At 36.8% G+C, this 24,747-nt stretch overlaps 1 protein-coding gene across 3 annotated transcripts; it reads right to left on the bottom strand.

Moving 5' to 3' along the window:
• Positions 1 to 24,747, bottom strand: ETF1 (eukaryotic translation termination factor 1). 3 transcript variants are annotated; one of them, XM_026668550.2, is made up of 11 exons: positions 24,528 to 24,724; positions 24,136 to 24,269; positions 13,754 to 13,929; positions 13,528 to 13,667; positions 12,362 to 12,500; positions 9,962 to 10,152; positions 9,046 to 9,175; positions 7,239 to 7,394; positions 5,368 to 5,432; positions 4,035 to 4,182; positions 1 to 1,919 (listed from the first exon to the last, which is right to left on the bottom strand). In XM_026668550.2, the coding sequence occupies exons 2-11, from the start codon at positions 24,219 to 24,221 to the stop codon at positions 1,837 to 1,839; spliced, it is 1,314 nt and encodes a 437-aa protein (XP_026524335.1). In that variant the 5' UTR covers positions 24,222 to 24,269; positions 24,528 to 24,724; the 3' UTR covers positions 1 to 1,836. The 3 variants fall into 3 exon arrangements, with proteins under 3 accessions (XP_026524335.1, XP_087804188.1, XP_026524336.1); XM_087948062.1 differs by having other exon boundaries at positions 24,516 to 24,700; XM_026668551.2 differs by lacking the exon at positions 24,136 to 24,269 and having other exon boundaries at positions 24,528 to 24,747.

Raw genomic sequence — 24,747 nt, 5'->3', positions numbered from 1 at the left:
TATTCTTAAATATGGTTTAATACTCTTCTCCATTTCTGTACATCACAACACCAAGATATCACTGCTTGGGAGCTCTCTGAAGAGGCTACGTAGTATGCAAAAGGCTAGGATTCTCATCCTTTTAATGTGTTTGTGTTAAGTGTAATACATATTAGTATATATTGATATATACATCAATATATAATGCAATATATACCACCAGAGATCACACATTGATTAAAGAGATACAAAATTTTGGCATCATTTCCAAACTTAAATAGTAAAAATAAAACTACCAAAAAAAAAAAAAAAAGGAGCTGCATACCCTAAATGTGAAACAAGCAGTATATTCAAAACTGTAAATTTACACCCAATTTTTCTGCTCTTGTCATGTCATAGCAGACCCATTTACAATGGCAAAATCAAAGTATGCTGCTTTGAAGAGCTTAAGGATGCTTGTGATCACAATTTCAGCAAATCAGTCTGAATATTCATAATCATGAAGAGCTTCCCTAACAGATTCCACCCAATGTGAAAACTTCCTGTGGGCAAACACATGTATTGCCTGCTTGCCAAGTTATAAAAAGATACAAATTCTATTGCTCACATTGACAGAGTGTCATTTTGGACCTTTTAAAGTATATACTGTGATGAGAAGGCTTAGTTAAGACAACTCTCCCTTCAATTCAAGTGAGGCAGGATTTGGAACGATATACAATGTTTGCAGGTTGGGAGTCTTTGACCAACACAAGAAAGATAAAGAAAATGAGAACAGAGCCAGGCATTAAAAAAATATCAGAGTACCTTTCGAAAATCAGCCAGTCCTAAAGGAATGCAGGGAAGTGAGCTAACTGCCTTGCATGAACTATGCCATAGTGTTGAATGTGAATCTTTGGTGCCTAATTTCTTTAAAAAAAAAGTTTATTATTTCTACAGAAGCTCCATAACCACCAGTTCCAAGGCTTATGTCGGTCACATTTTGCTAGATAATTGCATTTTAAAGCAGTTTGTGAATGTTGGCTGTTGATTCACCAAGGCAGCTTACGCAATCCCAAAGCAAAACATAAAAAAAAAAAACCTAGTAAAGTACAGAACCAAGCGTAAGCAGTATTAGCTTGCTTGTGGAAACTGTTTATTGACTGACAAAAGGGAAAAGTGAAGGCCACACAACTCATAATCCCGGTTAAGCCTGCTGAGACCCTGGCACTTCAATTTTCTTCAATGAAACACACTTCCTGATTTATACAAACAGTATTTTTGCAGTCTAAGAATGAAATAGGTGGACCTCTCAAATTTAAAGTCACACCTTTCAAAGCTGGCACAGCAGAGTTTAATTCCTTTTACTTCCACCACTGTAGACTGGGAACAATAGGAACAAGGTCTCCCTAAGATGGTTCTTCTGCAGTCTAAGCCAAGAACGCCATGTAAATGGGTCGTAAAACTGCAAAAAGCAGCAATAAATTTCCTCCTATCAAAGTAAGAAACAAACCAGTATAATTACTTTGTTTCAAATGAAGGTTGAGAGCAGTTAATATAGCTGAAGGTTAAAAAAATCATTTTCATAAAATACAAGAGCAACCAATTTCACCATTAAGTAAAAGTAAAAACTGGGATTTTTTTTTAATTAGTCCAAATGGCATTATAGAAATCTAGTAGAGTGCTGCTGTACTGACACTATGACAAATCAGTAGGGTTTGCTTTCTTTCTCTTTCTTTTTTTGAAACCCGGTGTTCTGGATAAAGTTCTGGAAATACTCCAATTCTAAGGCAGGGATCTGTTTTGTTTTCCATCATGAGTTTTCTCCTTGGGTTGGATGCTGGAGGGGTGAGGCACATTTGCCAGACCCAGGCCGACTACCTAGTAGTCATCAAGGTCAAAAAAATCATCATCTCCTCCTTGGTATTCCATTCCCTGGAAGTCCACTCGGTACCGCAAGATACCTTTGAAAATAAATGTTAAAGGGAAGATATTACAAATACTTCCTATTTATGAAGAACATTCAGCATAAAACCTGCTTTCTGGTACCAAAGTACTGAACTAGACTATATTTCCTTCCCACTAGTGTTGAACATTTTTATTCATATTAGAACACACTGTTTTAAAACTTATATAGAGAAAATCTCAAATTTAAGTTGTTGGCTTCAAACAAGTTTGAATTCATGTTAGAGCAGTGCCGCTAATCTACCTCTAAAAATGTGTTGATTTGCAGCACATGATAACATTTCAGTTTTGACCAAATTTCTCATCCACTTTTATAAGTCAATTATGTTTTTAAAAATTCAACAGTATATCCGCAAACTTTACTACATCAGGAAAAACTGCTGAAATAAGCAGTTCATTATGATGGGATGGAACTGACAAAGAATGTCTAATTTCAGACAGGAAAGCAAGAAATCACAGGGCAAAATACTTTTGAAGTATAGACTAGTATCTATTTGTCCAAAAAAGCAGAATACGTAACAATTGTCATAAAAGTAGCAAATTATTGAAAGCATTTTTAAATTCTTATTGCAATCTTACTGTAAACAAATAGTGTGCCAGCTAATGTGCTGTGAAATTATCTATTTTAATTATTATTATTCCCAGAGATATCCACACACATTTTCACATCTCTCTTTACAGATAAGGAAACATTTGCATTTTTCTTCAATCCACCAACAATGTCTAACCATCATCCCAAATTCAGAGAATATCTGGCATCTACAGTGCATAATGGAACAAGGATAGCATTGTCATAATCAGTAAGGGCAGATAATGTGGCAATCTTCATCCTGGTTAAAGCAGCACAGTTATGCTAAATAAAAACAGTCTAATTCATATATAAAGGTAAGCTTATAAATCACAATATTGTTTTCATATCAGAATACACATGCATTCACCATACAGATGTCTCATTAATGCCAGCCATCACACCATTTTTAGTATAGGTAGTCCTCAACTTACAACAGTTCTTTTAGTGACTGTTCAAAGTTACAACAGCACTGAAAAAAGTGACTTGTAACCCTTTTCACACTTATGACTGTTGTAGCAACCCCACGGTCACATGATCAAAATTCAGATGCTTGGCAATTGATGGTTGCAATGTCCCAGGGTCATGTGACCACCATTTATGACCTTCTGTCAAGCAAAGTCAATGGGGAAACAAGACTCACTTAACAACTGTATTACCAACTTAACCAGTGATTAACAACTGTCACAAGAAAGGTCATACAAATGGGGCAAAACTGTCTCACTTGGCAACATAAATTTTGGGCTCAATTGTGATCATAAATCAAGGACTAACTGTATATTGTTAATGTATTTTGCTCAATCTCTTTATCACATTGATCAGCGCACCTTAATATCAACCAAAGATGCTTTCTTTAATGAAAAAGGCAGCATTTGCATCTTATCTATTCCAGCAATCAGCAATAACTATGCTTACTGCAGTGCAAATCTCATTAAGTTCAATAAATGTACTTCCAAGCAAATATTGTCAAGGAAGCCTGCCAGCTATCCAGATGTACAGGAAGCCTAAATTATCTAACAAAATTATTGGGATAATTATGGAACTATTATAAACATATATTCTCCATGTGGTAATTTGCTTCAAATTCTTATTGGACTGTTTACACTAGGCATCATCTTTAATCACTACATAAAGCAAGGACATTCTTGAAAAAGCTGGGAGTCATATAACACCAGTTTTTCTTCCTCTTATGGACAACCATATTTGTGAGCAGTAATCCTCTAAGAGGTTAAAGCATGTCAATGCAACTTGTAGCAATCAAAAAGACGGCATAAAGCATCCCCTGAAAATAAATTTCAAGTTATTTATTATGTTGTATATTTATATATTGTAACCATCTGCCAAATGAGGAAATATTCATAGAACTGTAAATTCTATCAGTGTAAAATACAAGAAATGCCAAAATAAATCATTTGCTGAAATAATATTTCACAGGATTTCGCTTTCTCCATTGAAATTGTGTGAGATTGACAATCTTGCCAACTGGGACACAACAATGAAGGGCACATAGTAATAATGCACTCTATGGTTTTCATTTTCCATTTACCTCCAATCCCTCCAAATCCTTTCACAAACTGGGATCCTTCCTGTGACTTGTCTGTCACAATTTCCAATGTGGCTCCAAATTTCTTGTAGTTGTTTGCAAACCACTCAAGCAGAGGCATGCTTTCTATAAGTTCATGCTCCTGTCCCGTCTAAAAGAGATGACATTTGAAGTGTACTTGTTAGCAATGTTACGTTTCAAATCAGTAGGCAATGGACTATCAGTATTTACATCATTAGACACAGAGCATTGTGTTGCCAAAATAAAGAAGCATGCGATAAAAAATAACCAGAATAATGCCTTTCATTCACTTTCCATTGTATAAACCTAGCATCATCACAACAAAATAAATTGTTAGCAAGTGTATGTTATTTATCTGGTTGTTATATGAATATCTCCATATCAGGGCCTCATTCAGGATATTACTTATCCCCTTTAGAATCCTAAATTGTCTGGAACAATAGGATTTAAAAACCATCACCTTTACAGATTTATCTGATTGCTAATTCCACTGTGCCCTATTATTGTCAAAGGAGAAAGACCAAAAGAACAAAAAATGGTATTTTGCTGATTATTGGGAACCTAAAGCCAGTTCCCTTCTCTTATTGTCTCCATTTTCTTGAGAAACTTTTTAAATAATTCTAGATGACTTTTTGTTGCCAACACAACAGACTTCATAATCTCTATTATAAGAACTTTCCGGTTTTTCTCCTGGGATTCTGCAAAACCCTTAAACCCAGCAGCATCTACTAAAAGTTATGTCAAAAACCAGGGTTTCATAAAAGATAATAGCAAAGACATAATAATTCTTAAAGGCATAAAAATAGAAATAAAGCTGTTATAGCTGTCGATCTGGTGCTTTCAGATGGCAACTTTCTAAAGCAATTCATTCCAAGGGCATTGCTTCATGTCCTTGCTCTTGCCTACTAAGGCAAGGAGGAACAACACAGGAGCCTCCACTGTTTCATACCACTGGATGGATCACATGACAGCATGACGATTAGAAACCATGTGCTTGGGCAAGAGTGTTTCCAGTCCTATCCTGAAGACTGGATTGAAGAAATGCAGGTAATTATTTTTTATTCATTTATTTAATTTCCATAGCCACCATCTCAATGACGCTAAATGGCTTATTAATACAATTAATTCAAGTATCTAGGAGAGAGGATTGGTATTGCCTTAATTTCCATTCCAGCACAAACTCAAAGGACTTAGAATACAATTATATGAACTATCCCATACTCTTCTCTTGTGATTTAACTGGGATGTCTCCATTGAAATGATCATTAAAATGCCTCAGGTGGGGAAAAAATAAACCACAGCTTTTGATAAATACCTCTTTATCTGTGAAGTGGGATTTATCTTTTTCTTGTTCTGGTGTCAAATAAAGAATCTTCTCTTCTGCAGCAGGGGGGGAAAAGCATAATATGCATTAATAGCACAATTTCCTAAAGTGAAATCAGACACAAAATATTACCAATTAATAGTAATTAAAGAATCTATTCTTTTTGGAGAACAGTTGTGGTCCTTTATCACATCTGACATTCTTCTTTGACAAAAAGATATTAAAATATTGTTTGTTAAGAAAGAAGATAAAGGAGAAAATTACCAGCTATCCTCTTAAAGAAAGCATTCAGCTTTGCTTTCATCAGTTTAAGAGAAACCAATGTACCATGTTAAAAAAGGGGGCCCCCCCCCCCCCCCGCGGGGGGGGGGGGGGGGGGGCCCCCCCCCCCCCCCCCCGCCCCCCCCCCCCCCCCCCCCCCCCCCCCCCCCCACCCCACGCCCCCCCCCCCCCCCCCCCCCCCCCCCCCCCCCCCCCCCCCCCCCCCCCCCCACCCCCGCCCCCCCCCCCCCCCCCCCCCCCCCCCCCCCCCCCCCGCCCTTTGTTATATTTTTTCCCACACCAAAAAAAACGCTCTTGGGGGGGCCCGGCGGGGTGAAAAATAGACAGTGATATCCTTTATTTTTTTTAGAAGGAAAAGCAGAACATTACTACTGACTAAATTGTAGTCAAAATTCCAATTTCTTGCATATTCAAGAAGAAACTGCAACCCAGTAGATGATATGAAATATTTTAGAAGAGATTGTTATGAAAATGCGGAAGGATGTCACATATTATGACTAGTACATGGCATAAGCATGAGGAAAAGCACTGAAGTAAGAAAGCAGACAAAGTGAAACTACTGGATGACCGTGGAGGAGTCCCACAATAAAAAACATGAACAGAGTAATTTCCAGAACTTTTCTCTTCCTACCACATTATTTTTTACTGGAAAAGTCTTTTCTTTTCTAGATCTAATACAGATGAAGGCAAATATTAATTGTCCCCTATACACTCAGGTAGCAGATGCATTTGCATGAATGTAACACAATAGCTGGGAAAAATGAAGCCATAACTATTAAGATAACTGTAGTTATCTCAACCAGGCAGGTTCTGATCATAATTGCTGCAAAATCAGAGCCACCTGCTTGGATCATATCCAATGAGTACACATACAAATAGTCCTTGATTACCTGTTTAGTGATCGTTACAGGTTACAACAGCACTGAAAAAAGTGAACTTATGATTGTTTTTCACACTTGTGACTGTTTTAGATCCCCATGATCACATGATCAAAATCTGAATGCCTGGCAACCGATTCATATGCATGACAGTTGCAGTGTCCTGGGGTGATGTGATCCCTTTTGTGACCTTCTGACAAGCAAAGTCAATGAAGAAGCCAGATTCACTTAACAATTATGTTACTAACTTAACAACTGCTGTGCAGTGATTCTTTTTACTGTCACAAGAAAAAATGGGGCAAAACTCACTTAGCAACTGTTTTGCTTAACAGCAGAAATTTGGGGCTGAGTTATGGTTTTAAGTCAAGGACTACTCATACAAGTAAATTCAAATACAAGCATCTATTAAGAATGTTTATGCATGTTTGTTATCACTTTACCAAAAGGATTTTCTAAAAACAATGTATCTATTACCTTTAATAATATTTATTTTATTAATAATAGTACATTTATGAGTTTTTTTGAGACACTGCTATTTAGGTATGTATTTGTAAAACTAATGTCACGAGAATTATTTCTGTCACAATCTATGGATTTCCATTAATGAAAGTAGCAAGAATGCAAACATTTACAGTGACCAACAACTGACATACAAATAATTATTCCTGAAATCTTAAAAGCAAAGCGATAGGTATCACATACCTTCCGTGCCTTGGCAATGAAGTACATATCTCATTATATCCAGGTTCTCATAAACTATCAGGATTTCTACTGCTCCCATTTCTAAGGCTTTTAGAGTATCTTCAACCCCAAAACAATATTTTCCTGTGTCCTGACTGATTTCATCAAAGTATCGGCCTATGTTTAGTACAAACCAGAGAGAGAGAGAGAGAGAGAGAGGTTATAAAATATTATTTTAACTCAGTGCACAAAATAAATTAATTTGGCCAAGAAGGCCACGTTACTATGATAGATAGTGGCAGATATGTTTAGGAGATAATGACAAATATGTTTAGGAAGACAATAATTCATCAGATCAAAAAAAAAATGAGGATGACTATAGGACCAAATACTTTTTACAATTTCTTCTTTTGGGTAGGCGGGCATGATTATGGGAAGTTAAAGGGTATTCTTTTATATTTCAGTCCAGTTTCAGAAACACTGGTCTCTGTTATAGATAATTTGGATTGAAGCAATTCACTCTTCTGGTGATCTTTGATAGCGCTAACCATAGAAACTTTCTGGACTATCTAAAAGAATTGGGGACTAGAGGTAGTGTCCCACACAGTTGTAGGGAAGAAAAGTCAGTGAGATGTAAGGTCAATAAGAACTGCTGTGCTTGCCCTTTGCTTCTTAATGTGCACATGAGATCACTGGGTAAGGACATCCATCTGTTTGGAGCAGGGGTGAGCAATTAATTTCCTCAAAGGGCCATATGGGAGTGGGACTGTAGTAAAGGGTTGAACCAATAGGGCTGCAAAGTTACTTAGCCATGCATACACACCAAACATAAATTGAAAAAAAAATAGCAATCACCTTCAAAATAAAAATGTGATTGTACTGTGTGCACGGCATACATTTATTTACGTGTTGGATTTTGTTACATTTGTGTTATACTCTGGGTCATCACATTACTATTGCGATGATTTGATTAGTATTGGCATTCACCCCCAACATCTTTGTTCCAGGCACTATTTTAGCTTCGTATCTGCTTCTGAGTACAATTCAAAATGCTGGTTGTCATCTATAATATTCTATATGGCTTGGCAATAAGTCTACTCAATGGGATTTCATCCACCTCATTTTGAGAAAACAGGTGCCACTTTTCAATATTAGCACCTACTCATTAATATCCTTCCCTCAAAAATCAGATGTGTTCTATTTTAATTTTTGAAAATTAAGTTACTGTACAATACTTGTTTTATTATATATGCTTCATTACTTTCTACCGTCTCATAATTGCAGCACGTATAAAACACACATTTATATGTACTGTTTGAACTAACGGTTCTGATACATGATTTGAAAAACCCAGATGGGGAAACAAACTCTTATTTTGTGACCACCAATTTTTTGCATAGAGTTTTGACTCAGTGGCAAGTTACATAGTCACCACTCATATAGTCACCAACACAGAAGCAATAGCATTTTCTTCTGGTAAGCTCAAGGAATATGAAGCACCAACACAAAAAACCAATATGCATATGTAACAGATGTTAAAATTTGATCAAATATTACATTGTGCTAAAAAAAAACCCAATATGCATATGTAACAGATGTTAAAATTTGATCAAATATTACATTGTGCTAAAAATATTTTTAATTCAGAATTTTTGTATTTGTAACTAACACCAAAAAATGTTGGCTGGAAAGCTGTTACCACTAAACCTTAAGGACAAGATGGATACTAGATCTTTATTTTCTTTTACTTGCATAACTTGTGATAATTTTTGTATATTTGACAATGCATTTAGGTTGCATACAACAATGAATGTGTATTTCTTCATACCTATTAGCTTTTTTTCTTGAATGAATTTCACATTAGACAGGACCTCAGTGGACAATTCAATTGCTTGATTGAATCCATTTTCACCACCATATGAGATGTCAACTAGCTTTAATACTTTGGATTGCAACCGCTGCAAAAACAGAGGTTTAATATGAGAAAAGTCAAATAAATGAGCAATTAAAAATCTAAAAGTATTACCCAACAATATGAAATAAAGAATAACGAGCATTAACTTAAAAAAAATAATAATTCCAATCTCCAAACCATTTCATAATTATATCACTGCAATGCTTAAATGTGAAGTATTGTACAAAAGATGTGCAGCATTTCATGAACTAAATTATATTTAAAACATTGCATTTATCATGTTAGTGATTTTATTACTTAGTGATTATAATTTTCCTTGATTGTCATGAGCCACTCAGAACTGTTACTATTATTATTAAAAATGAAAAACCCCTATGAGGCACTATAACTTTGATGTGATTGTGTGCTTATGTGCTCTGAAGGTGATGACAGCTATGCCAGATATTAATAACAACATATTGACAACTTACATCCTGCAATGATAAATTTAACATCATCAAACCTTTGCCTATCCCAGGTTCTTGGGAAGGACTTGATAGGTAGATGAAAATGCCAAATCCAATCTAAACATATGGCTGACTAAGCATAAAAACATAACAATTCCAATGGGCAAGACTTTAAAATTTGTAAGCCCTTTTCCTTTAGTGTTCTCAATGTTATTGGTTTTCTATTTTATAAATATACCTCCAAGATCCACATATTTCAGTTGCTATTAACAGCTTACTATTGGAAATAGATGTATACTAGTAAGCCATACAACTATCATTAAGATAATACATTTATAACTGCTAGTAAAATTAACAACCATCAGTAAATTACTTCTACTTACCTGATCAAACATATCTGATTGACTTAATTCAGTTTTGAAATCAGCTGACCCTGCTAACACAAGACCAGCCACGTTCACCTTGTCACCAGAAATAAACAGCTGCACAGCAGTTTCTGCTACTTTCCTTACATAGTTGTGACGTTTTTCCATTCTCAAACGAGCAAAACGCAAGGCAGACTGGCCTCCTCTCCCTTTGAAAGGCAAGAGATACAAATATATAACATTAGCTCTGTTATCTTTCAACATTCAAATTGGAACAGCCTTGATTGGTCTGGTCAGGGTTTTATGACTATCATGACAAATTTGGGTCTACCTCAAATGTCACCTGCCCGTGGCATGTAGAAAGTCATGCAATATGTTAACAAAAGTTCAATGTCAAGCTCACTTTATGACAGTGATGGAATACCAACCCAAAACAAATTTTCTCTATCACTGTGTCCTATCAATGTCACTCAGCAGAACTTTCTTATATAATTCAGGAACGTTTAAGATCTGGCCAAACTAGAAATCATTCAGAATCCTGTAGCTCTTTTCTGTAAGTCTTAACTAGACTTTGTACTAAATCAATCTGACAATAACTTAAGAATCTACATGTTCAACAGTTCAATCTACAGAAATGAAAAAGCTGTCTGGTCAAGATTTGGGGGTTTGAGAAGGACAGCTTCACTTTTCAAGGCCTGGTGATGCAGGTAAGATGCCTGGTAGTGTCAAACAGCTATATGCAATAATTACTTGCTTCTTTTTCCTCACAGATTATTTTATTTAATGTTCAGCTGAATTTAGGAGATTTATAAATTCCTCCATATGAATAGAAGTGACTCCAGCTTCATAAAAGGAGGTTGCAATTAGGCCTGTCCTGGAAAAATGGATTCAGAAAATTTAATTATAGGCCATTGAATAAAATTTCTTTCTGGACAAGATGATTAAGTACATGATGACTGATCACATCCAAATATCCTATGAAACATTTTCTAGACCCATTTCAATCAGGGTTTAAGCTTATTTTGGTGGCAAAACAGTTATAATTGTCCTGTTAGTTTTATATTTGCTGGGACAGTTCAACTCTGTGGCTTCCCTGAAACTCTCGATGAATTTTAATACCACCAACCTTGCTGATCAACATTTATGTAAAAATACCAATACAATTAGGAATGTACTGAATAAGGATCAATGTACCAAGTGCCATCAAAACAAGTCAGAAGTGCTGTTAGTGGCTAATTTATTTGCCAAGTAAGGGGAAATCAACTTATTCTTCATGTGGCTACATCCTCTAAAGCAGTGATCCCCAACCTTTTTTATGCCGCGGCCCGGTATCCCCAACCTTTTTTATGGCGCGGCCCGGTACCGACATCAGCTGGGCGCCGCCATCTTGTTTTGATGAAAAAGTGCTTCCGGTGAGCTTTCTACCCGGAAAAGCTCACCGGAAGCACTTTTTCATCAAAACAAGATGGCAGCGCCCAGCAAGCCAGCGGCCCGGTAGGACTTGTTCCACGGACTGGTACCGGTCCGTGGACCGGTGGTTGGAGACCCCTGCTCTAAAGGATCAAGTTCTTAGTTAGGTAGGAGAGTTTCTGGATTCATCTTTTACATTAAAAGCTCAAATAGCACAAAGCATTTTTCATGAGGTCAAGCTAAGTATCAGTTCACCTCTACTGTACTTAGATAGCTTTCTACATTGTACTACACACTAGCAACTTCACATTTAGATTATTGAAATAAAAAGTAGGGTAGCACTTGGACAGTTCAATTAGTGCAAAATAGTGTGGCAGTTTGCGTTCTCTATTCAAACTAGTCATGTAAGGTCAACTTGGAAGTGGCAAGCAGCAACCCAGTAGTGGGCGTTTTCAATGTTGGAATGCCCTCAGTGAAATATCCCTGGGGTTTGTCCTTATGGTTAAAATGCCTTTGTTTTGTTTTATATTGTGTATTTTTGTATTGTTTTTATAAAATATCTTAATGTTTCAAATTCAGTTAATACATTGTTTTAAAATGCCATTTTAACTGTAATCCATTTAGATTAATTTTATCTAGGAGTACATAAATATTTTCAATGAGATAGATAGCAAGTAAGCAAATCTGAAACATCTATTTCCATACATATAGTTTCTGTTTTAATGAATGACTCAGATGCAACTGGAGTATTGTCTGGAGCTATTTCATGAAACTAAGCATACTCAGTGATTACTTTGTCAGCTGCACAGAATTTCAGTTATGTTAATTTGATCTTTGTCTTAACTTTAGCCTCCAGATTACCATACTGGAATTTACCCAAACACATTGAGAAAAACAAACTATTCAGAATACAGCCTCTCAGATATCACTGAATTGCTTTCAAGTCTTACTCCCCCAAAATTATTATTTCTAAAAACACATCATTCTGTCTTATTTTTAATACAATACCGTGCTTCTTTGGAAGATCCACTGTGAATTTGTGCAGCACCTCTCTGGTATTTCCTTGAAGCGTCCCAAAAAGTGCACCACTACCATCTATTACAATGAAACCGAATTTGCTATCATCTGACAATAGAGCTGTAAGAGCCTAAAAGTCAACATGACAGAAGTTGAGTTTGAACAAGCTGATATACAACAAATCAAGCGAGATATTCTCCTTAAGGAATGTTTTTATCTATAAACTTACTTTGGGAGTATACTTTTATGCTCATAATTACTCCAAACTCTTTAAACTAACAAATTCATTAGATTCATTTGAGCAGTTTAAGCTACTATCATTCTACCCTTTTCACTTAAATAAAAAAACAAGTGATGTTCAAATACAATTCATACATCATTTTGTGAACAAGAGATACTCCAAGATGAATGAAGCTCAAAATCAAATTTGATTTAATAATATCAGTAAAGTGCCAATCTTAAAATAATGCCAAAACGGGTATATAAAGTACACTCCCAAATGAACTTGTGCACTGTATAATTTCTGGCTCACATTGTTTACCAAGATAAAAGCTGTTAGTGATTTCTACCAGACTCAGTAAAAAGAGTATGCAAGCGTCACATAAGTACCTGATATACAAAATGAAGGTAACTGCAAGGCTAATTCTGCTGACTGCCAGCAGTTCGATCCTGACCTGCTCAAGATTGACTCAGTGTTCCATCCTTCCAAGGTCAGTAAAATGAGACCAAGATTGTTGGGGGCAATAGACTGACTTTGTAAACCAACTAGAGAAGGCTATAAAGCACTGTGAAGTGGTATATAAGTCTAAGTGCTATTGCTATTAGCAAATCCACAATCTGAATTCTAAATTTCACTAAGAGTCCATTTAAACCACTTGGGTGATATGTGATTATGTAATGCTTTGCAAAACAAAATGCAGTGCAATTTAGTTCTCAGATTATATTTACATGTTCTAAATTTTTCTTTTGTCTCCCATCTCCTTGAAAAATGCAATTGTCAACACATTTTCATCTGGAAGTTGTGGAAATAATGTTCAGGAAAACAGTCATGTTCTCATACATTACTAGACTTCCCAGTGCTCAGTAGCTTTTCTTGCTATTAAATAAACAGTAAATTGTATAGTTCACTTTTGAGAAAAATAAAAAAGTTAATTTACCTCTGTATGAAATTTATTATCACACAAATACAATGATGTATTTATTGGTTTAAAAGGTTCAAAATCAATGTTCACTTTCTTCTCTTTTCCTTCTTCTGTCACAATTGTTCCACAGTAAACAACCAGACCATTTGGAGGTACTGTAAAAAAAAAAAAGATATATAATCTTAAGTACTGATGAAGCTTGAATCATTTCATCTATAATGGGATTAGCAGGATATTTTACCTTTGTTATATAGTTTTAGCCGTTGCTGTACAGAAGTAATGGCGCCAAGGACTGAAAGACGATTCACTCGAGACTTAATATTTGATGCTGTGCCAAACTCATCAGCTAACATTTTTGCCACTCGGGAAATCTGGTCTTTGGGGGGAATGATCAAGGATATCATGCTGGTGCCATTGCTAAAATAAACAAAGAAACAAGGATAGATGCAAACAAGAACGTAAATATTTAAGGGATAAGATTTCCATACTAAAAATGTGGACAAGATGGGCAGCCATATAAATTACCTAAATAAATAAATAGTGGATAGGGTAATAGTTATACAGTATTCATTACATATAACAAAACATGCTGTGTATGTTATGTCAGCATATATATTGCTATAATTGCTCAGCACAATGAAATTGTGGATACTGAAATGGTTTCAAGTTCTGTCAAAGCCATCAGTAAATGTTAAAAAAACAACCCACATCCTTTTAGTTCTAGCAAGTATGTAAACTTGTTCCATTTCAACCAGAAATTATTAACAAATAAATCCTCAGAACAAGTTAAATCTTACCCTTATGAAGATAACTCTCATGCACTAGCATAGAGAAAGCTCATGCAGATATACAACATTGCAAAGGTACAATGGTTTGTGCCCATAATAACATTTGACATGATACTGCAATGGAGGATTTTCATTTTGGCATATTTGATTCAGTTAAAGAAATAATGGTTGCACACCCTTTAAAACTTGTTCTTACATACTATGGAAACATCTCCCTATTCTTTTTGCATCTACCTGAATGACACTTAAAGGCAATTAACAAATTACTCATCTTCATACTGAAATTTTTCAATTGTAAGGTGTGTGTGTGTGTGTGTGTGTGTGTGTGTGTGTGCACTCGTGCTCTCTCTCTCTCTCTCTCACACACACACACAGAGTGTTTGCATCATCAACTAGTCATTTAATTCTCCAGGAGTATGCAAACATATTTTTTAAAATAATACTTTAAATTCCTTGTACCAGTGTTTAGCATTTAGCTGTCAGGAGGTCAAACATGAGCAGTATCTCTTAATTTAATATAATTCTCTCTACAGAAAACAGTAAAGGTAAAATTAGTGTGGCAAAAATATGCTTTGATGGAAATTCACTAGCAGTTCCCCCTCTAAATGTCACAGAAACCTTCCACAACCAGTGTAAATTTTTGTCATATTGACCTTGCCAATGTCATCTTGCAGCACTCAGCTACCTATAGGTAGTAATAGTGTCCCTAAGCAATAAATTCCACCTTCTGCAAATGGGTAAAAGACCATGTTTTTAAAGCAAAATGTAGTACTACTGGAGCAGCATTTCCTATTTGCCAAAACCTTTAATAAAGAGCCTTTGGTTTGATGCTCAAATCTACACAGATGTTTGAGACATGTCAACTTAACAACACAAATAGATCTTAGATACAGGCAGCCAATTAAATTGTATAAGGAAGATATATGGAAGTGATTTAAAAGAGTTGTCTGTACATCCATTTCAATAACTGTTTTTGCATGGCATGCCAATATGTACAGAACAAATTGCAAAACTGCAATACATTACTGCTGCAAACCATAGAAATAGTTATATGGATAGATAAAACAGGTTTGAATAGAATTAAACTTAATGGGCTTGTTTAAAATGCCTTCAGATTATGTTCAACTACTGATGACAAGAATGACCTAAACTTGCAGTTTTCTTGACCACAGTACTGAAATTCTGAAATTGTTACTTCTCAATACAGGTCATTGCTTTAGAATTACCTGTGAGTCTCCCACTCCAGTGATTCTATTTAACTTCAACATCCAGACAAGGATGGCCAGGTTCTACTGCTAACTTAGGTATTCTAAAATGTTAGCCATTCTTATACAATCCAATGGAGGAAGTTACTCACTCAATATTTCGACTAAGGTGCAAACTTGCCTTTCAAGACCATTTCACGCCTACTTTACACATTAGTCCATTTCAACGTTACTACCATGTTTTCCCCAAAATAAGACCTGGTCTTATATTTTGGGGGGGCTCCAAAATAAGCACAAGGGCTTATTTTGGGGGGAAACACAATTTCAGGGTGATCAGCCCAGCTGGGGAGCCCCCCCAGCATGTGCTCAAAAAGGAGCCAGCACATGGGGGCCAACATTGTCCGGCAGCAGCTGCAGTCCGCTGGCCCCTTGGTTGATGCACTCTGGGGCTGCACAGGAAGCTCATCTTCGCATGGTGGCACCAGCAGCAGAGGCATGGGGGGGGGGGGAATCAGGCGTTCCTGACGCTCTGCATGGACTAAGACAAACCGAGGGATGTGAAGACGAGCCTCCCACGGCCAGCCTGCTGCTCCATTCCATCTCTTGGCTTGCCTGCTGCCAGCGAGGAGGGTCCAGATTGTGTGCCTCCAACTGCTGCCAGTGCCTGTCATATAAAGACGAGCCTCCTGCAGCCACCCGCTCCAGTCTGTTTCTAAGCTTTCCCGCAGCCTGTCCAGATTGCGTGCCTCCCTCCACCTTTGCCTGCTGCTTGCCCAGGTAATAAACTCACCTGCGCTGCGCAGGCTGCGACTGCTGCCAATCACAGCATACTCACCACATCTGATGCTAGCCACGCCCAACCCCTTTACTAGGGCTTATTTTCAGGAAAGGTCTTATTTCGGGAAAACATGGTAGAATAGTAATAATTAAGCTGCTCATTTTCTTAAATTATATAAACTGTATTTAGATTAAAAGAACAAAGCTGTGTGAATCATAAAAGATGAAATGTGACTGTGCAATACGCATAAAAGTCAATCAAATTAGAGTATAATAATCAAATCAGAGTTTCATACAGCTCCTTTGCAGAACATACTCCTGCCATCTGCTGGCTAAATTAGTAAGATCTATAGTTAGGAGAAACTGCAAGATCAAGATCTCTATCTTAATTAAGATTCAGATTAACTTCCAGGATTCAGTAGTTTCACCTCACAAGAAAACTGGTCTCCAAAATTTCCAATTATTCAGAAGATTTTGACTCCTTAATGGGTTTCAGTAATAAAACGCTGCACTGAGGAACAGAGTTAAGAGTATTTTATCTGTCTACAATGAAGATGAAATAGTTAAAGAAATTTAAAATAACAGCTTCTATGGAAAAGTACCTGTACATTTTAAGTCAAAAATTTAGATTGCTATGGATTATTGTGAACACTTTGTGTTGGACTTACACTATGAACAGAATTTTCCAATCCCTTAATCAACAGCAATTAGAAATGATAATTAGGACAAGACTAACTAGAATATTTTATTAATTATCAGTCAGTAGCTAACTCACTCCCTTGAATTGCAAAATATAAATTATGTGTAAGTACTATTCTAAAGAAGCAATTACAAGCAATTAAAACATTTAATAAAATGGTAAATTTGAACCTATTTGAATCCATACTCTTTCACAGAAGCATATTAATATTTTAATAAAATATATTTATTCAGTTCCTAAAAGATCAGTCAACTAGGTCAGTAGTTGTTCTCTCACTTCATGCAAGCTACACTATTAAGTATCAACAATTAGTAGGCAAAGAGAAAGCCTCTAGAGTACAAGACTGTTTTCATTTACTATAGTTACTAGTCCACTATAGCATCTCTCCAATTATAGAAACCTGCCGTTGGATTTTTGCAGTTCACTTTGAGATTTAAGTTAGAGTTTGTTAACTGGTGAATTTAACCTCATGTAACCTTTGCAGCCATTCTGTTCTCTGAAGTTTAATTTGGGAGTTAGAATGTTTTGCAATAACAACTATTTTACAAGGGGGGCCTTGGTACTCTCAGAGCTTGCTTGTTTTCTTACAGATGTTTCATTACCCAAATTAGGTAGCATCATCACATCTTCCAAATGTGGCTCTTCATGGACTCAGTTGATGGGTATCATACCTGATCATGGTACTGGGCTTGTATTGCCATTTCAGGCAGCTATGGAGTCACATCTACCTCAGGATGGGAGGTCAGTGTGTTCAACCTACTTGGAGTAAGCACACAGGCTAAACTCCAGGACTAGCATGATACCACTGAGGAAAAGTTATCCTAGAGAAAAGATAAAACTAGGCAAAAGCAATTTGATCTTAGCCAGGACTGGCTGGGTGATACTAAGGAGTGTTGTTGCAAGCCATTCCAGTGAGTATAATGATGGCCACAGGCCTAGAAGCAAGTTTTGACAGCAAGTCACACCTGTACATACAGAGCTACATAACCATGAGAGATCAGACCTGTTCTGCCTCAGCAGAATCTGATAGTTTTGTGCTTAGTTCCAGCTAAAGCATACTGCCCTAATTGCTCAAATTACTAATTATTACATCTGCTAAATCCTGCTCCTTCAAGCGTTTATGACGTTGATATGCCGGTCTAAGTTGGCAAAATAAACGAACACATTTTTGTACAGCACCAAAATATTCTATTATAATTATATTACGCCACCTGAAATAACATTCTCTTGTGAAGTGTTTTACTAACTTCTAAAGCAAGCTTTTTTACCACTGGGTCTTGCCTCAGAAACAACAAGCATCTTCCTCAAATGGAAGTTCATTTGTATTGTTTAATGAAACAGTTATGATGGACTTGATCCTACATTTTTATTTACTTATTTATTAAATTTATATGCTGCCCATCTCACTCTCAAGCAACTCTGGGTAAATGAAAACAGCAGGCATTATTTTATATTTAAGTTCTTTGATAGACTATGAGATACATGGATTAACTAACCCAGAAAACAAATAAGGAACAAAGGCCTAGAGGTGAGTCAGTTAAGTAGCTTTATTTAACTTACATAAATGAGGATGAGACTTAGTATTAACATCTGACAGCCTGTCATATATTCCTTTGCAAAAATACAAGTAGAAAAGACCTTGTCAAGAATTTAAAACAGCTTTTCTTTTTACTGATCCCAGAAAGAAAATGGTGAGATCACCAACAAGTTATTTAGGATAAAGGCTGACATAACAGGACCAGAACAAAATCAGAGAATTAAAGACATCTAAGATACAAAGGGCTTTACTGATAACTGTATGTTATTCACACCAGCAAAAAAAAATCCAATTAAGTTTTATGATAATTAATAACAAGTCAAGGCCCAGAAGGACAACCATAAATCAACACCAAGAAAGCATTATATGACAGCATAAATTTAATTGTTTTAGAGATTTTGGAGGAATGCAGAATATTTTAGAGAAGTTTCTTTGCATTATTTAGGAATTAGGTTTTAGAGTTGGGATGGATGAGTATTCCTGAGAATTCAAATTAGATGTTTTATTATTAACAAGCTTAGCTGGAGGAAACATTATTCTTAATATACATACTTAATATGATTAAACAGGTACTTTTAATGCATTTTTTACAAAATAATTAAGTTTTGTGGGAAGTTATAAAGCAGGTGAAACATCCTCTTAAAAATGAATGCTGGCATATATTGAGGAGCATTTTCAGTATCTGTAATGTATCTTCTTTCTCCACACATCTGTTTTGTTGTGTGGGTATGCACACAAAATTCCTAACATTTCCTTAAAAAAAACAAATAGCAGGGTAATTAGAGAAAACAAGCAAAAGAAGTACTCATACTCTTCCATCCAAAATGTTTTAATTGTTGCATTAACAGGAAAATGCAACAAGGAAATGCAAATAAGCATCTGATAGTAGAGAAACTATTCTTGCAACAATGATTTGCTCTTTTGCAGTTCTCTTTGAGGATTCCATAGTTGTAGGCTTTTTCTTTTTAAAAGGTAATACCTTTCCTCATTTTATAAATGTAGAAGTTAACTACTAATAGGGGGGCAAAAAATAATTTTTAAAAATCACTAGTATCAGAAATTCAAGACTTAATCATTTAATTTTCCATCTAGCTTTGCTCAATTTTAACTCCAAAATGATTAGGAATCAAAACAGTTCAAAGCCATTCCATATTATTCCATAACAAAATAACTTGTTATCTAAACTTGTTTTCCTGGTTTTGCAGCCTCAAGGTACCAGTGGGTAGGATTGAAAGTTTCTATACTGATTGGAAAAAAGTGCTGTTCATAAAGCATAGTAAAAAGGATACTGGTAATTTCACAAATGTAATTTCCTTTTCATTATTTCATATAGTTAATTTGTGCCATTTTCTTTCATACACGATTCCTATTAATTTATAAATAACACTGAGGAAGAAGAGGAAAGTACTAAATAGAAATATTATAAAGCAGTCGGAAAGTTTTCAAATTTAAAATTTTTCCACAAAATTCTTATCACTGTAGGCTCATACAGCCATAACCTACAGGTATGTGCGTATTCATTAGGACAAATCCTAAAGATTTGTCACAAGTGGTACTTGCTTGTAGACCAGTTTTACTCTTTCCACCTTATTTCTCATTTCTTCCTAACTGATCCCTAGGTTTGGAGATCCTCAACTATGCCAGATATCTGATATTCAGGATACAGATGTAGAAAATGCTGTTGACAGTGGGGTTCTTTCTTCTATAAGCTAAAGCATTACTGAAAACTGCTTTGAGCTATTTGGAGTCAATGATTTTATAAAGCAGATTAGTAGGAATCTCTACTCAGTTATAATACTCTCTCATTTAATAAAAAAAAAACTTCCACTCAGAAATGCAGCCTATTATGAGATCACTGTGCAACAATCTATATTCCAAAAAACTTGTTAGGTCCTAGAAAATGTAAATAAGGAAACAAAAGAAAAGTATTTTTCGTAAGACAGAATATTCAACTTTGAGTATTTTTACTTAAGATGTTGCAAGCTTATCATGCTGTTTGCCTGAAACATTCATAAATCTAAAATCAGTGTACCTAAAACAATTTTTTAATTGCAAAATTCACAATTTAAAAAGCACAACTTTCCTGATATTTCCACACATGACTTTTTTTTAATTGCAAAATTCAAACATTAGTATCTGCCTTGAGCTTTCCCAAGCATATAGCTCAAAGGAGTCACACAAACATAGAACATAGACTGAAGACTTAACATTCAGTTGCTATGTTTAAAGCTTGCCCAAGATCTAAGCCCCATTTTGTGAACACTTTGTGACAGGTTTTGCAGTAGGGCAGTAGCAAACACCAAACACAAAATATTCATCAGCTGGAATACATTATTATTTCCTATCCTTTTCAGAGAAAGCTAAATTTCTGTTACTGAAATGTCAGCTATTTAATATTCGTATTGAACTATTTAAAAGAATGTATTATATGCTTTTCATGAAAAATGACACTATCAAGATCTTTAGGAAAAGTTAAAAAAATACTGTGATTTTAAGATGGAGTTTATACAAGAAAGATCAATAAAACACTTTATAAGATGCTGTTTCCTCAGATATGCCACAAATTCAAGTCTTTCAGTGCATTCAGCCCACAAAGTCATAACTCCTATTAATATTCTGAATGTACTGTTTTTAAAAATTAGTTTCCTTGTCTACTGGGCAATTTGATTTAAATGTAAAATTATTTAGCTCCAGAAATGTTAATAGGTCCCTCAACAATCTGAAATACTATATAATTATTAGCAATGATAGGATTTTGAATTGTATTGTGCTTGCTGTCTATTTTACTGATTAAAAAGTATACTAAAAAAACTGCCAATGCTTAAGTTCTCATACTGGCAATTAAATAGAAAGATCGGATTCAAATGATTCAAAATACTTGCACAAAACTCAGTTTTGGAAATTGAGATAGAATACATTGAAAGCTGCAATATAAAACAATATGCATTCTTCCATTGCTACTGAACAGAATTAGCATGCCAACTTTATGTATTAAGAATCCAAATGTTGTTCACTTCTTCCATATGTTGGATAGTAAACATATATAGCTATAGAAAGTTAACTGGAGATAAATAGCAGGGATTTCTTATTTACATGCTCATGAGGGACAAAAAGGATTAAAAATTAACTCATTTTTCCATTCCCAGCATTATGGGTAAATTGCTAACACAACAAAATTATAACTAAATGTCAATTACTCATAAATCCTATTAGATTTGATTTGGGAAACTCAGAGGGAAGTAAGGGAAGGGAAGTTTGCTTTCACTGATTGAACAGCAATATATTGTATTTAGCTATTTTTTTCAACTGGCTGTTGATCAAGCCGTAGATGCCTAGTTCTTATGGCAACATGAAATCATAGTCAGTAGGTTAACACATCCAAAAGAAAATCATGCATATTATAGATTAGTTAGAAACTGAACTCTTGCACGAAGACTCTTTGTATTTACAGTACTTAATTCAGAAGCAACAAAGATCAACCAAAAAAAACATCAACAATGCTGATAATTTCTAGTGAACATAGAGATAACTTTGATCACTTTCAGTTAAGTCAGTCCTTAAATTGAACAACTGTTAGCCAGGGAAATCACTATAAATAAATAACTAGAGATTAATAAAACAAAGGAGGCAGGAATTTTTCATGCATCTTTTCCCAAAGCCTATCTCATACAAATCTATAAGGGACATAAACAAATATTAGTGACAAGCAAAACTCCCCAACTGAGGAACAGAACATTCCAGAATGCTCCATACAACATCCAAACCATGCTGTTCTGGAAGTAAATCCTATATGTTGGAAGTGAGTTGAAGTGTCCTGAAAAGATTCTGGATAAAACAGAACTGTGGGGGCTGGAGTACACCAAAAGGCTTCTGCTTTGGAGGGTTTATTTTTGGAGCAATTTTCCCCCACCTCACTTCAAAAAGAAGAGCACAATCTGGGATGTTCCAGTCTCAAATCAGATTAATCAGAACTTCAGTTTCATTCCATTACTTAAAACACAGTTAAACTTTCATAGGTATCTTGGAAAAGATAGTAATTCAGCAACATTAACATGTCTCTTTGGCACTTGAATTAATATATACATTATTTTTTTGATGAGGTCCATAAATCTTTTCTGGTAAGCCATTATTTCAAATTATTTACTGAATTAATACTTTCCCAACTTCCCTTTCACACAGCTAGCATTCAAATGAGAAGAGTCACTGTCCTTCTACACAACTGCAAGGAATAGATGTGTATTAGTTCAACCAAATATAAAAACAGTCACACTTTCAATTCTTTGTGCACGTAGGCCAGAAAAGTAACAAAAGCTATCTTTCTCAACTATCACAAAGCCAGAAACATTCCCCTACTTCCTTCAGCAGATGGAAAATTACAGAAAAAATCTTAGGACAAGAAAAACTTAGGAAAGTCACTAGGTGATCATGCCAACTCTAAAACACTATGTACCTGTTGTGCCTACAACATACAGCAAACAACCTCTGTACTTTGAAAACAAGAAAGGAACAGGATTAACTTTAATCACTAAAAATGGTACTTTATCCATATGAACACATGTAATTATTTCTAAGCCACCTTCTTCTAATCGATGATTGACTGACCAGCAAGTTCTAGCATGCAACTGAAAGTAAAATATTCAAGACTAAGGACAAACAAGACATAAAAAACTAGATTGGGCTGCTCCATAAATTTTGAGTATAACAACAAAATTTGTGGACAAAATAAAGTGGAAATTCAGAGGAATGTAAGGTGAGATGAGGAGAAAAAGACTACCAAGTATTAAAGAATATTTTACATGGAGTATACATGATTCTTTCTATACACTGGCTTTTATAAAATTCATTTTCTGGATTCAGAACGAATGCCCCAAATGCCTTTTTCACATTTAAAACAGTACTGCTGTCTTAGACCTGCTAGTAGTCCTTCATCACAGGAAGGGGGGAAAAAAGCACAATGAAACTATGTGAGCATGTGTGTGTGTGTGTAAAAGTGAAATGGGGGCCACAGTCTTAGGTAGCCTTTACTAGTTTGATTGTGACTTGCAAGTGTCCAAACTGCCCCCACAGGTGTGTGTCATAACCTCAGACAGCAAATGGGCCACGTCCCGAAACGGAGAGCGTGACTCCGTCTGAGGAGAAGAAAAACTCCCTCACAAACCAAGTATCCAAAGGCAGGAACAACCGCCTTTCTCTCTCTCTCACCGCCCCCCCCACCCCACGCTGGTTCTTCACAGCTGCCCCTCACGGGCTCTTTTACCACACGCCTCGCCCGAGCCCCCTCCCCAAAAACTTAAGGCCTAACTCACCCCAAAGTAAGCCTCGTGTTTCAACTTAGCGCTCGGGAAAACGCTTAGACCCGGGAAACGTCCCCCGATTATTTCCCTTTTATTCATTTTTTTCTGCGAAGAGGGATTTGTTTTTGTTTTCGGAGAGGGGGGGGAGGCATCCCACGCGTTAACGACCCCCTCCCCCTCTTTTCGGCCCAGCCCGCCAGGTTGCTTCTCCTCCTTCACCCTCCGCCCCACCAGGCCTCCCCCCCTCCCACCAAACGGCCCACCCGTGAGCGCCAAAATCTCTTCGGCCGCCTCCCAAGGTCTCTCGGTCATCTTCCCTTACCCGCGCGCCGCCTCGAGGCTCTTGATGAGCTTCTTGATCTTCCAGATCTCCACGTTCCTGTCGGCAGCGCTGGGATCGTCCGCCATCTTCTCCCTCCTCCTCCTCCTCTTCCTCCTCCTCCTCCACCGCCCCTCCTGCGGGTGGAATCGAGCCGCCGAGCCGCCACGAGGAAAAAGGATTGAGAGATTTGGAGGGGGGGGGGGAGGGAGGGAGGGGGTGGAAAGGGAGGGAGGGAAGGAGGAAGCAAAGAGCCGTTAAAATCCTAAAGCCGATGCCAGCCGGGTTCCTTCGGTTCCACCAGCCGAGGAGAGCGGGCGGCGAACACCACACCGCGGCCCGCCGCCCGCCTGCCACTGGCGGGGCGACTCTCCCGCCCCGACGCGCGCGCTCACCTCAGGCCTCGCCGCCGCCCCCTCCTTTCCTTGCTACTCCGGACGGCAACGAAAAGGGCTCCTCGCGACGGCGCTTGTGACGTCGTTCGCCGGCTTCTTCCTTCCTTTCCTTTCCCCTCCGCCTCTCCTGCTCTTCCCCCTCCCTCTCGCTTCTCCTCCGCGCTGCATGTGTTGCAATCGTCTCACATGGGGTTTCTGACATAATTTCCGGTCCCGCACC

The sequence above is a fragment of the Notechis scutatus genome, chromosome 1 (assembly GCF_049901735.1).
Source record: "Notechis scutatus isolate UNSWTSFEM ecotype Mainland chromosome 1, rNotScu1.2, whole genome shotgun sequence".
NCBI lineage: Eukaryota > Metazoa > Chordata > Lepidosauria > Squamata > Elapidae > Notechis > Notechis scutatus.
The sequence above is the reverse complement of the archived record's forward strand: the minus strand, read 5'-3'. Positions and strand labels throughout refer to the sequence as shown.